This window comes from Papaver somniferum, chromosome 10, assembly GCF_003573695.1.
Source record: "Papaver somniferum cultivar HN1 chromosome 10, ASM357369v1, whole genome shotgun sequence".
Taxonomy (NCBI): Eukaryota; Viridiplantae; Streptophyta; class Magnoliopsida; order Ranunculales; family Papaveraceae; genus Papaver; species Papaver somniferum.
This window is the reverse complement of record NC_039367.1, coordinates 39,305,482-39,319,122: the sequence shown is the minus strand read 5'-3', so window position 1 is coordinate 39,319,122 and position 13,641 is coordinate 39,305,482. Positions and strand designations below refer to the sequence as shown.

The window sequence follows — 13,641 nt, the reverse complement described above, 5'->3', positions numbered from 1 at the left end:
CATGGTTGTAGATTCGGGTAATCGACGAAGATATTTTTGAATCAACGATTAATTGACGATGAAGAACGATGGTATCGATGAAGAAAGATGAAGATTTTTTTTTCTTCAAAACCCTAACCTAGAGGAGTGCCGGAATTGATGGTGAAGGAAACCCTCCGTCTAAGATGTGGTTGGGCCACATCTGTTTTGTATGTGGCCCCTTTTTATTTTTTAACACCTATTTAACTAAAAACCTGCCCCTTCCAAATTTCCTTAACCGCTTAACTTTTTGACAAAAAGTAGGAAGTTAGAAAAAGAAAAAAGCTAAACTTTGGGTAGTAAAATTATTTTGGAAGTTTTTTTTCTATTTTATATGACGTGTCAGCATTTAAAGATGAGCCACATCGTAGCCGCACCGTGAAGGTAATGGGGGATATGATTTTGGTTTTTTGATATTAAGTTTTAAGGTTTTATTTTGAGGGAAGGGTATTATAGTTTTTTTAATATGTTTCTGCCCCAAAAAATACCCCTTAGCAGACACTATTGGATGGAGATAGTAATTTATTTATATCCCCGTTAGAAAAAGTGTCCCCAGTATTCTTATTTTCCATCTCGAATCTTTTCTGTAACCCAAGTGATATCTTCTGGTGCCCTGCTTTTTTTGTAAGAATTTTAACTAATGCGAGGCATCTCTACTGTTGTTTGTGGTTCTTATTTTTAGGGTTTTGTTCCAGTTCCTCTGTGTTATGATGTGTTTGATAAGTGTTAGGTTTTTGTTTATGGCAGGTTGTAGCAGAATATTGAAACTCTTATCTAATTTTTCCTAAAGAATCAAATATGCAGGTGAGCTTCGATTCTACTCTTTGTTAGCTACAGTATTGTAATATTGTTCAAACTAAGGTTGTAATTATTGATGCCCCAATCCATATTGCAATAACAGATCATCACTTACTATAGATAAAATTCACATCTTTTTCTTAGTTTCTTACAATTCCATCCTAACCTAACTTTGCTTAGAGTTGGAAAAAGATGAAACAATTGTCTTTGTGCCTTTGATCGAGTCTCATTATATGTTTGTCCATTGTTAAGTGGTTTTCACCTATTTAGGGGTGGTGTTATTAATGTCTTAAGTTTGTAATCCAAGTAAAGTGTATCAATGTAGTATTGTGGTTGTCTGTTAATTTAGTTTTAATCCTCTCTATCCTTTCTGGATCCATGAAATTCCAAGAAAGACAAGATAAGAGACCTTAAAACTGTTTAACTCCAAAATTTCTCTGATGCTTCCCTAATCGATAACTTGCCTAAACACCGCAAGCTTGTAGACTATATACATATGTATAAGTGTTGAACTTCTGAAACGAAGCGCGAATTTTCTTGAAAGTATATTATGTTATGTGCTTGCAAATGGGTTAAGATGTAAAAGTGTAGAGCATCTGAAACAAGAATACCTGGAATTCTATCAACATTTTTTTTTTTTTTTGTATGTTTCCTAATTTTCTACTCTGATGTTGTGGTTAATGCTTACTGCAGAGTTTTTACTGTCTTTTTCTCTTAACGGTTAATAATTTCTTGTACATTTGGTTCAGGCGAGTGATAGGTTCAATATCAATTCCCAGCTTGAGCATCTCCAAGCCAAGTACGTTGGAACTGGCCATGCTGATCTTAACAGATTGTAAGTTGTAAATTTCCTCAAAAGTGTGTTAATAGCTCATTGTGTAAGACTTATTTATCTCCTGTTAATGGTTGTTCCTTTTGTTCTTTTCTTTAATTAGTGAATGGGCGGTGAACATCCAGCGCGATAGTTATGCATCTTATGTAGGTCATTACCCCATAATGTCTTATTTCGCCATAGCGGAGAACGAATCGATTGGAAGATAGCGTTACAACTTTATGCAGGTATCTACATGGTGTTTGTATCTTGTGTTATAATATTTTTTGTCTCTCCGTATGTTTGCCTTTGTTGATTGACGGGGTTCAGTATTAGTTAAATGTCTGATGCACACCTTTTGTTCTTTTGCTGCCATCTTCATTTAAATGGCCACTTTTTTTTTTAAAAAAAAAAAAAAAAGTTTCATCTGTTAACTGTTAAAACATCTTATACATTGATTATTCTTTATGTTGCATAACTATGCTTGACCTATGCTAGCTTGGAGAGCCGCATAATCGATTAACAAGAACAATTTTCTTTAGATTCTTAGCTGTAGTGCTAACATATGTAGGAAACCGGTGAATAACACCAGCGGGCTTGTCTAGTATATGTGAACCAAAAAGCTAGACCCTAAACTTAAATAAATAATCCTTAGGGGTTTCCACCAGACATCTGTTTTTTGTGTCCGAACTGAGTCCTGTCCGGCCTGCATATGTAGGAAATATGGTGGATAACATCAGTGGACCTCTTACTGAGGTTTCCAGGTTCTCTTATGCTATAGTTCAGCTATTATATTATATGTATGCTTTTTTTTATCTAAGTAGTGGCTTATCTCTTTCCGTGTAGTGTCATATCCCTTTCCGTGCAAACCTTGTTGACTTCTAATTTTTGACGTTAGCCGATACTTGTAACTATCTGCTCCGGAGTTTATGTTACCATAACATTTTCATTTTCATTTTCATTTATTGCTGATGAAATACTGATTTTGGTCATGCTAGTTGTTAAAGCAAATCTGAGGTGCAAGGTTTTTTAGTTTCTGTTTGAATTATTCATCGATGAATACAATCTTGTAGAGAATTTATTTGGATTTAGCTTTGAAGTCTTTGTTACTTACAACCATCTTTCATAAGCAAAACTTGCTATATCCTTACTTCTCTTTTTCGTTTGTACCTCTGTTATGACCACCACCACTCTTGTATTAAAATTTGTGCAGAAAATGTTGCTGCCCTGTGGTCTGCCCCCTGAACGAGAAGAAGATTAGGAAGCGTCTTTACTGGTGTTGAGATAAAACAAAAACATCAGCTTTTTAGATGCTTGCATCTTTGAGGTTCTGTAAGTCATATGTAGCCCACCGGCATATGTTTGGAGACCATTTCATTGACTGTCTGTTGACTAGATCTATTTCTTCAAGGTGTGTATCTAGAGTGTTTTCTGTACTTCTTATGTGGGTGATGTTTACTATTTGCTCATTGCTAATTATCCTTGACATGTTCTAATATGCACACACAAAAATGTCTCTCTTGTAGGATGCTCATCATGATTTGGGACTGGGTGGACTTACTATAGCTTTGGGGAACTACTCATTCACATTCACTTTTAAACATCATAGCACCCATAAATCACGGTGCATAACAGAATACTTTTTCCCTTGGTAAATAAAACCCTTGAGTTTTTGATGGGATGTGCTAGATCCTTTTATTTTTTACATCTGTGTAGGCAATGTGAATTATCTCGATTATCTGAATGATATTATCCCAAGTTGTTGAACTCACACTGCAAATCCCTTGGAAAATGCATGGCGTATGTCTTCCAAGTATAACTTACATTGATTAAACATCTCATGGATATGCCGAAGTAGTGATCTACTTTTCCTTGCCTGTGATGCATTTGACGTGTTAGACCAAGATAGTTTAGGCTTAGCCGGGTATTCTTAATCCCGTAGTTGAAACTTGAAAGCATCTAGACTCAAAAGTTCTAAAATTCCTGAGTAATAAATTCTCTAACCAGTTTCTTATCTTGATAGAGACAAATTGAATGAGAGCGGCTCAATGGGGGTACCCATTCACATAGGAACTCAACCGCTTCTAATTAGTGTAGTAGTAGACCTTGTTTGTCAAGGCTGCTAATGGGGGTGCCAATTTGCTTGGGGGTGTACCAACCCAAAGGCAATTGCTATTTTGTCCTATATATATTTTGGTATACCCCAAGTAGTATACCCCAAGTAATTCAGTACCCCTATTAGCAACCTTGTTGTTTGTGATCTTTGATTCAAGGTCTAACTCGAAGGTATTTGAATTTGAGTCGGGTGTGTCAAGTACGAATCATTTAAGTTAGAGAAAACGAACGACTTGCTGGTAGATTGTCATTGGAAAAATTCCGAATTAGATGAGTCTAATCCTTGGCATTTTGCATTATCTAAATTCCTGATGCCAAATTGATAAGTGTTATTGGAGCACTAGATTCTTTTGTTAAGATGAAAACAAGCTAGTTTGCTAATGAGCTGAGATAAATTCTAACATTGAAATCTTACGAAGTCCAAGGATTGATCATTCATCTACTCTTCTGATTTCAAGAATAAATTGCCGAGTCTCCTATCACCGCTTCTGCTGGCTTGCAAGTTCGCAACAAAGCTGAATCCAAACCAAACCAATGGAACTAAAATTGGTTCAGTTAGCTTAGAACACAATTCACGGAGGAAACGTGTAAATTTACTGTAAAAAGTAGAGCAACAAAAAGTTGGTATAATCTGTTAATAAAACGACGTTGGTACCACGATGATCTAAACACTGACATAACAGATCTATTTCCCTGCACTGTCACATTCTAAATAACACGTCCATGTTATTAGGCCTATAAGTATCCAACACGTGGATACAAAGTTAATCACATAAGCAGTACATTCAATTTTTAAACTGTCAGACCAGAAATCAAATTACAAGAAAAATAAAATAATAATGAAACAAAAAAATCATAAACAGCTTTGGCTCTCTCATTCGTTCGTTCCCCCTATCATTTCTACTCTTCTCATTCTCTCTTTTTTCTTAAAACCTCTTCGATTTTCTTTCAATCGATTGTTGTAATATTTTTTAGGGTTCCCTTCGTATCCAAACACAATCTTCGACTATCAGTTTTCTTCTGTACATTTTTTTTTATCTGTAAAATTCTTTTTCCAGATTCTCATTTGAAGATCTTTTGATTATCTTCTAATTTTTTATTTTCAGTAAATTTTGTTTGATTATTTTGATATGGTGAGAAAATGTCGGTTGATGTCAGGAAAAAAAAAATCAAATTTGGGTTTAGGAATTTGTGCTTCAATGTAATGTAGATGAATGCTTTTGATTAAAGTAGATGGTAGATCGAGGATTGGTTAGGTTAGGGCGGTGAAGAGGAGAGCTTATGGTTTATTGATTGTTTTGATGTTTGTGTGAGGATATCATTGATTATTAAAGATTGAGGATTTTAAGGATTAATTGAAAAGTTACAAAATTTGGATTCCATAAAGAGTCGGTTGTAAGCTTGTAACGAAGAAGGTTGAGATTGTTGTATAATTGCTAAATTGGTAAGCAATGGAGAATGCAATCGGTGGAAAGTTTAAGCTTGGGCGAAAGATCGGAAGTGGGTCTTTCGGTGAATTATATTTAGGTAAATTTATTATTTCATTTTTTTTCGCCTATGCATTTTCAACTTTGTTCATGATGATTTGCTTTATTTAGTTTTTTGGCGATTTGGTTTGATTCAGGTACTAATATACAGAGTGGTGAAGAGGTGGCAATCAAGCTGGTAGGGAATTACTTTAAAAAAAAAAAAAATTATGATGAATAAATTTGTTCAAATTGTGAATATGCTGAGTGAAGTGATTTTAATCCACGGCTTTAAACCTGAAGAATATGAAATATTCTTTCGTATGTTTATTTTGTTTGTGTGTAATATGTGCAAAAGAATGGAGTTTATATTTTGCATATATATGCATTGTGCATCCTTGTTATTCTTTGTTAGCTGACCTCTCCACGAGAAATGTTCCCTATGAAGCATGTTAGAACTAGTTATTTAGGAGATATGATCAATGAATCTTGCTTCAGAACAATCTCGGCACTCATTATATTTATAGTTCGTTAGGGTTGAACCTGTGTCTTGTATGTAATTATGTTTTTACTATTCAAAATATGGAAGATAAGAAATGTGGAAATTACATCTTTATTCATGATAGTATTTTATTTTAGCTGATGAGTGATGAAGATGTTAAGTGCTCACTCTTAACTGCGTATGGTTGTAGTTATTTTTTTGTTTATTCAAAATATGGAAGATAAAAAATGTGGAATTTACATCTTAATTCAATGATAGTATTTTGTTTTAGCTGATGAGTGATGATGATGCAAAGTGCTAACTCTTAACTGCATTTGGTTTCCCATGTGCTAATGATTATGTTAAATACTTGTCGTTCTTTGCACTAATTTATGGTCTATTAACTGAAGTCACACTTGGTTTTATTCTCATCAGGAATCTGCAAAGACCAGGCACCCTCAGCTTCATTATGAGTCAAAATTGTATATGCTTCTTCAAGGAGGAAGTGAGTACAATTTCTTTCCATTAGTTTTTTTATAGTTCAGTGTTATTGTTATTGTGCATTCTCAAACGAAAAGAGCAAGGTTTAATACGCGAAGTTGCTTTAATGTCGTGAGCCTGGGGAATGGCGAGTTTGATAGATGAACCACATTATCCAATTAATCTTGTTTTCATTTCTGTTTGAAGCTGGAATACCCCACTTGAAGTGGTTTGGCGTTCAGGGCGAGTACAATGTAATGGTTATTGATCTTCTTGGACCAAGCTTGGAGGATTTGTTTAACTACTGCAATAGAAAGTTCACATTGAAGACGGTGTTGATGCTTGCAGATCAGTTGGTAAGTACACCCACATTGCTTTTTTCCTCAGTTGCAAATTATTAGTTTCAGACGTTTATCTTATTAATTTCGTCGTTTGACGTTTGATGCTTTCAAGGTTTATATTGGTTTATAAGCTTTCAAGGTGATGCTTTATGTTGTAAACAGTATGTAACTATTGATGTCACTAAGTCAGTTTCCACTATAACAGTCTATCTATTGTTCTTTTTGTAGATCAACAGAGTGGAGTATATGCATACCAGAGGTTTTCTTCACCGTGATATTAAGCCTGACAATTTTTTGATGGGGTTAGGTCGCCGCGCAAATCAGGTATATACTCTTGACATGGTAGTCTAACCTAGCTATAAATATAGTGCATAGAGATGATCGTAGTTCTTTTCTTTCTCTACATTGTAGCCTATCTCCATAAACTACCCTTTATTGCTACACCATTGTATTTATTTTCTTTCATTGGGTACTCGTAGTTGCATAACTCCTTTTACAACAAGTTATAGAATACACACAAAAGAAAATAATGAATTGGAGATCCTTGTATCGGTTGTATACTCGAAGAAGGCTGAGAGTTACTGTAACTTGGGTTACTTGATGCCATTCCAGGTCGCAGTCTAGGTTAAATCCGTTTACTCACTGAATATTTAAATTGCAAAAAGGATAAGCAGTTGTTGCAGGTATAGTGGTCAGTAGATAGTTGCCCCAGTGCCTGCAGGTTGCAGTCCAGTTTTGCTTCTTTAGTCTTGTTGAATTACAATCCTATGCCGTCCTGACTCTTGTGAATCCTGCTGACAATTCACTGGATTTTATAGTGGTGCATGAAATCTTCATTTTGACACATCTTTTGCTCTCTTTCCCCTTCCTCATTCTTGGAAACTAAAAACAATTTTCTCATGTCTAATTATCATTTGATGAATAAGATTTTCATTTTTCAGACAGTTCCAGGTCTGCTATATACTTTAATCTCTGCAGTCAAGATCACACAATTTTGTTAACGTAGATGAGTTGGAGCAGTTTCGTGTGCTTGATCCATTTAATCTCGCTTTTCAAATCATAGACATGCTACTAGAGTCAGATTTCATATACTTAGACTCTCAGGGTTTCTAATGTTAAGATTTGTAAATTCTTTATAAGATCATCCACAATCACAAATGGTATAAGTTATCCTAAAATGGTACATATGACAAGCCAAAATATAAAATTTGGTGTTCATCAGAATGGAGAAATGTTATCTCAAATATGGGAAGAGTTTTTAAGTCGATGCATGGTGTTCTAAACACATTATCAAATATGGTGGGCGGTGTTTTAAACACCTTCTCAAACATTTCTAAAATATGGGTGGTGTTTCAGACTGGCCTTAGCTTACGGAATTGTTTTAAACTGCGCTTGGTATTTGGGAGGGGATATAAACACCACGCGAAGTTTAATTCACCACCAGCTAAATTTGGTAATATCTAAATTCTAATGGTAATATCTACCATTCTGAGTTTAGCATATTTGGTAAATACCCCATTTTAACATATATGTTGCCACACCCAACAAATATGGTATATATAATGGTATATGTTATATATACCATTTTAACTCCATCATTGTGGATGCTTTAAGTCTTGCAAAAAGAAAATAACGTTTTGTTATTATTTTTCTTGATGTGATCTCTACCACAGGTGTACATTATTGACTATGGCCTTGCCAAAAAATACAGAGATCTTCAAACTCATAAGCACATACCATATAGGTATATCATTTTCTCCTTTAATAGTGACTTCTGTTATCTAGACTTATCTTGCTGTAAAGACTAATTTTTTGTCTCCCTGACAGGGAAAACAAAAATCTAACTGGTACAGCTCGTTATGCTAGTGTCAACACACACCTTGGAGTTGGTGAGGCAAATTTAATATCATTTATAGCAATTGAAATTGGTCGCTTGTGCCCTGTTTTTTTTCTTTTTTTCTTTCTTATTCAACCTTATTACAAGACCACTCTAACTGGGGATTCCTTTCCTTGCAGAACAAAGCAGGAGGGATGACTTGGAGTCCCTCGGTTACGTGCTTATGTATTTTCTTAGAGGAAGGTACAATCTAGAAGCAGCCAAATTGTTCCTATTCCTCTGTTTTTAGCTGCCCGTCTGGTGGTGGTTCAGTTTTGTAGGAATTTATTTTGCTTTTTTATGCTTAAATACATTTTCTTTTATTGCTGACAATCAGCCTGCCCTGGCAAGGGTTGAAAGCTGGGACGAAAAAGCAGAAGTATGATAAAATTAGTGAAAAGAAGATGTTAACCCCCATAGAGGTATAGTTTTATTAACTACTTTTTGGACTTCGAATTTTGTTTATTACATCTTGATTTAGTAAGTTAGGCACTTCTTTAGCTCATTGTCTTGGCATGTCAAGAGCGCCCAGTAGATTATCAAAATAAACATTCTGACATTTTTTGTATTAATCAACAGGTGCTTTGCAAATCGTACCCATCAGAGTTCATATCATACTTCCACTACTGTCGGTCTTTGCGGTTTGACGACAAGCCAGATTATTCGTATCTGAAAAGGCTATTCCGCGACCTATTCATTCGAGAAAGTAAAATTCCAAGCTATATATCCTTATGTTCTGAACTTAGTTTATTTGGCCATAACTAGGAATCCTATATCGAAGCTGATATCCTAACCAATAATACTATAATACGCTGTTAAACTTGCAGGTTATCAGTTTGACTATGTGTTTGACTGGACTATACTGAAGTATCCTCAAATTGGCTCTAAATCTGGATCACGAGTAAGTGTCTCTGAAATATGTGTTTGTGCTACATGACTATCTATAATCCACTCATGGAGGGTTTTTATTATCCTTGTTATCATTACAGCATTCCAGCGGAAAAGTAGGATCGAACACAGGACCATCTGCAGAAAGAACTGAGAAAACCACAGGTTTGACTTCTTTCATGTGGCAAACTCAATCAAAGTTACAAAACCAAGTTGATATTTAAATTTCTAAGTCACTGGATACCGGCTCCAAGTTGATTTCCCATGTTACGGATGACGAGATGGATTATGCAAGTATATGACGAAATCTTCACGCCCTGGATAGTTTTTTGATTCATGTTTTTTTGTTATTTTTGATCGAATATTATGCAAACTTTGATGACAACTCTCTGTTTTCTCCAAGTTTTGTACTTGCCTGTGATCTGATCTTTGTTTTTGATTATTCTCTCCCTAGTGGGACAAGACATTCGGGAGAGATTATCAAGTGCAGTTGATGTATTCGTTAGAAGAAACACAATAGGTTCTGGTTCGCATGGCGATCATTCCAAGCACAAAAATTCAGAGGGTGTACCATCATCCAAGGAAGTGGTAAGTAATTTTGTCTTAACCAGACTACTTTTAGTTGTTACACATTTGTTGTTGGCTCTCTTTGTTTCGTATTTGCCACCTCTGTCTCTCTGATGACAACTTCTACTAAGAACCTCCCTTTGATGAAAATTCTCACCAAGCTGGACTTGCATATTTGTTATTACTTGCTTGGGGGTGGGGGGTGGGGGGGTGGTTGTACCTCACATGTTATCGACATCTATTTTAGTTTTTTAAATAATTTATGATTAACTTCCAAGTGTTATAATAGATCAATCTTTCATAATTTTTGGCTAGGCACCTGGTATAGAAAGGGGACGCCGCTCTTCCTCTCGCAATGACAGCACCTCTAAAAGGACTATTGTTTCAAGCACTGGGCCAACGTCTGGTGAACCAAGCGATAGTCGCTCAAGCCGGCTACTGTCAAGCAGCAGTCGTAGTGCTACACAGAGAGTTCAGCCTGGACTCGATTCAACAAAGTCAACATCTGTCTCTCGTATCACAAGTGGAAGAACTGTCCGTGATGATGCTCTTCGCAACTTTGAGCTCCTATCCATGGGCACAGAAAAAAGGAAGTAGGTTTGATAAAAGATCTAATCTTTTACTGGTAAAGAAAATGCATGCCTCTTTTTAAAAAGAGAAAATACTCCCACTTAATCTTGGTTCCCTGAAATTCTGAGTCATCTTCCACAACTTTCTTCTGCAAGAAATAATAAAAGGGGACAACAACAAAAAAATCGGTGCTCTGGACTCATCTTAGGGGGTGGGGAGAGAGAGAGAGAGAGAGAGAGTTCTTACTTTGGGGAATTGTTAATAGAGATAAATTTATTACTACTATTTTATACATAATCAGACTCACTAGTTGTAATATGCATCTTTTCTTCGCATTTCACCATACCTTTCCTCATCTAAGAGGCACACTTATAACTGTCATCTTTACTCCGTATCAACTATTATATCTGTTGTAACATTTTCTATCAAATGAAGATTGGATTTTCGAGAACTTCTGTTGTTCTATTTCTATATGTCTGGCCTGATGATGGTCTAGTGTCTGATGTTTTCAACCTCTGCTTACCGTATTGAACCCGTCAAAAGTTTTTCATTGCGATTTGCGATATTGTTGGTTTTTAATCTACCCTGGAACAAGATATTCATTTTTGACTGGACTTTTGAATCAATTTTGACTGGAGTATAGATAAGACGTGTGGGTGGTTCTTTCTCTCTCTCACCGCGTCAAGCTGAAGAACGTTAATGAAAATGATCGACTATAAAAATCGTCTACAAATAGTATATAGGGGACCCCTAGTATATATTGATCGAACGATTTTACATGTATCAAAATGTTATTAGGGCTGGTAGGTGCAACCAGTCAAGAGGAACATGTACTTGCTATAAAAAACAAAGAAAGATGAAGATTTGTTACAATTAAATTTTAAAAAAATAAATAATAATAAATTAAAAAAAATGCACTATCAATTAACATGGCGAGATTGGCGTATACTCAGATTAATTGGGGTATATCCATTTTATCAATACAATAAAATAACCATGCCCACTAAAACATATTAAAAAAAAAGTAATCAAAATCTTACTTCAAAACTCCAACTACATGATGAAATTAAAAAGAAAAAAAAAACGAAAAATCAAAACGAATCAAACGTCGGGAGGGTATTTTTTTGTCGACCTTGCCGACTAAAATATAGTCGGCAAGGTATAAAGTTGAATACCGTGACGACTTTTCATCTCTGAAATTAGCAGTTACAGGGTCGTCACGGTATCCATCCCCATACCTTGGCGATTATATTTTAGTCGGCAGGCTATGAAATTAATACCTTGCCGACTAATCATGCATTTCTAAACACCTTTCTCTGTGTGTCAAAAATCCTATAATCGGCAGGGTAGTTTCTTGTCGTCCTTGCCGACTTTTCATATTTTCAGAATTGAAAATGTCGATTCCTTTTATAATTTTGAGTATAAAATCACTCAGCAGCTTTGCAATACTGTTTGGCTAGTGTGGTTTCATTTCCGTTACAAAAAAAAAAATCCTCAAAAACCATAACACATAATCCATGAGTTCAATCCAAATATTACCTAATTAACTAACCTAAACACATTATTAATGTTAATTAATCAAGGACATATTAGTCATTTTAAAAATAAATGGTTAAGGGGCGTGGAAATGCATGAATCGGGAAAAATAAGTTCAGTTCACTGTGCAGAAATAAGCTTTCTGCAAATATTTACGGGACGCTTTCCTTCTTTATTGTTTTTCTTTAGTATTCTTCTTTTGTATCTAAAAAGTGATGAGTGTATCTTCTAAAGTTCTATCAATAATTTATTCCGCAAATTACATTCTGCATTACCTGAATAATAATGAGAATAAATTTTGGAAGAGAAAACCTTCCCCCGATGACAAAGATCAAATTAGTCAGGCCGACCGAGCAAAGTGAGGGGGACTCTATGTATAATGACTTTGTGTTAATGTGAAGCGTGACATTTTTTTCAATTTAACACAAAAAGATTGGATTTGGTTCAACGACACTGCCCCTCTAAATTAAATTTTACTTTTTTTTCTTTAGACATTTTCGTAAATAAACCGGAAAGGAAGGGCAAATAGGTATTAGACATTTTCGTAAATAAACCAAAGAGGAAGGGCAAATAGATATAAGAGGCAAATTGTATTATAATTCCTTATGTATCCTATTTTTTAGGGGTATAATTGGTAACCAAACTTTAATATAACATATCTAAAAATTCGTGCCTTGTAATTTTACAAATTTTATCTCGTTGGAAAGGTTTTAAAAAAATCTATGCAATGAGTACAAACAATGATATCAAATTTAGAGTTTTTACGAAAAATTCGAAGGTAATTATCATTTTAGGCACAATTTTCAGAAATAAATATATATTCATTATGCAAACTAACACAAAAGATACATAAACTTTATGTAACCATATTTTGGTTTATGCACCAACTAATTTTCCTTTGCAACTAATAAAACGATGTACTCCCTCCATTTAAAAATAAAAATATTTTCACTTTAGGCACAAATTTTCTTTTACAGTCCAATTACAGTAGTGTTTCCTTTTTTCTTCGGTCGGCCTCCCCACCGTGGCAGCGGTCATCTAGTATATTGTGGGCACAATTATAACGGATTTGTGACACTTGGATAGAAACGGGTTGCACAAAATATAATCGGTGACCTCGAAATTAAGATAAGTCGCTACATTTTGTGGTGTCTCATAAATGATGTCGTATAAGTAAATAAAGTCATCTTAACCAAAAATAGAGCTTAATACAAAGTTGTAAATCAAAACATTTTTTTTTTAGGAAAAGAGGAAAAACCTCATGATATTAATAGAAAAGGTCCATGTTCTCCGTATGGAGAGTTCCGGTACACCATTACATTTTCGTTCCAGTTTTGAATGTTTAAATAAGTTAGCATAGCACAAACATTTATATCTTTCCAGATATGCTCAATTGCATATTTGTTACAAAACATGGCTAATTTTGCTTCCCAAATAACATTTGTTCTCGTTACAAGAATAAAATCCTGAACTAAAAAATTTATATCAAATTTGGTTTTGTTTCCAAAATCTTCACTGATCTTGTACTGCTGATGACGAGCTTCTGCATACATTCCTATCAACAGCGTGAGAGTTGGCTGAGAGTCACTTCTGAAAGTTATAATATGGCCACTTCATTTTGTTGCCCATCGGAAAGTTGCATCTGCTCCAACTTTTTCTGGATCTTCTCTAGTTTCACAATCTACATGCATCCC

The 13,641-nt window shown here is 35.0% G+C and overlaps 1 protein-coding gene and 1 pseudogene across 1 annotated transcript; both read left to right on the top strand.

Annotated features, from left to right (window-relative positions):
- Positions 1 to 571: 571 nt before the first annotated feature.
- Positions 572 to 3,063, top strand: LOC113319720 (annotated as a pseudogene).
- A 1,539-nt stretch (positions 3,064 to 4,602) lies between these two features.
- On the top strand, positions 4,603 to 10,862 carry LOC113317711 (casein kinase 1-like protein 10). Its single transcript, XM_026565855.1, has 14 exons — positions 4,603 to 5,269; positions 5,367 to 5,407; positions 6,125 to 6,194; positions 6,377 to 6,525; positions 6,739 to 6,834; positions 8,184 to 8,254; positions 8,338 to 8,399; positions 8,527 to 8,590; positions 8,724 to 8,808; positions 8,966 to 9,092; positions 9,214 to 9,287; positions 9,376 to 9,439; positions 9,729 to 9,862; positions 10,157 to 10,862. Exons 1-14 carry the CDS (start codon positions 5,194 to 5,196, stop codon positions 10,436 to 10,438), a joined length of 1,395 nt encoding a protein of 464 aa, XP_026421640.1. The 5' UTR covers positions 4,603 to 5,193; the 3' UTR covers positions 10,439 to 10,862.
- Positions 10,863 to 13,641: the final 2,779 nt, after the last annotated feature.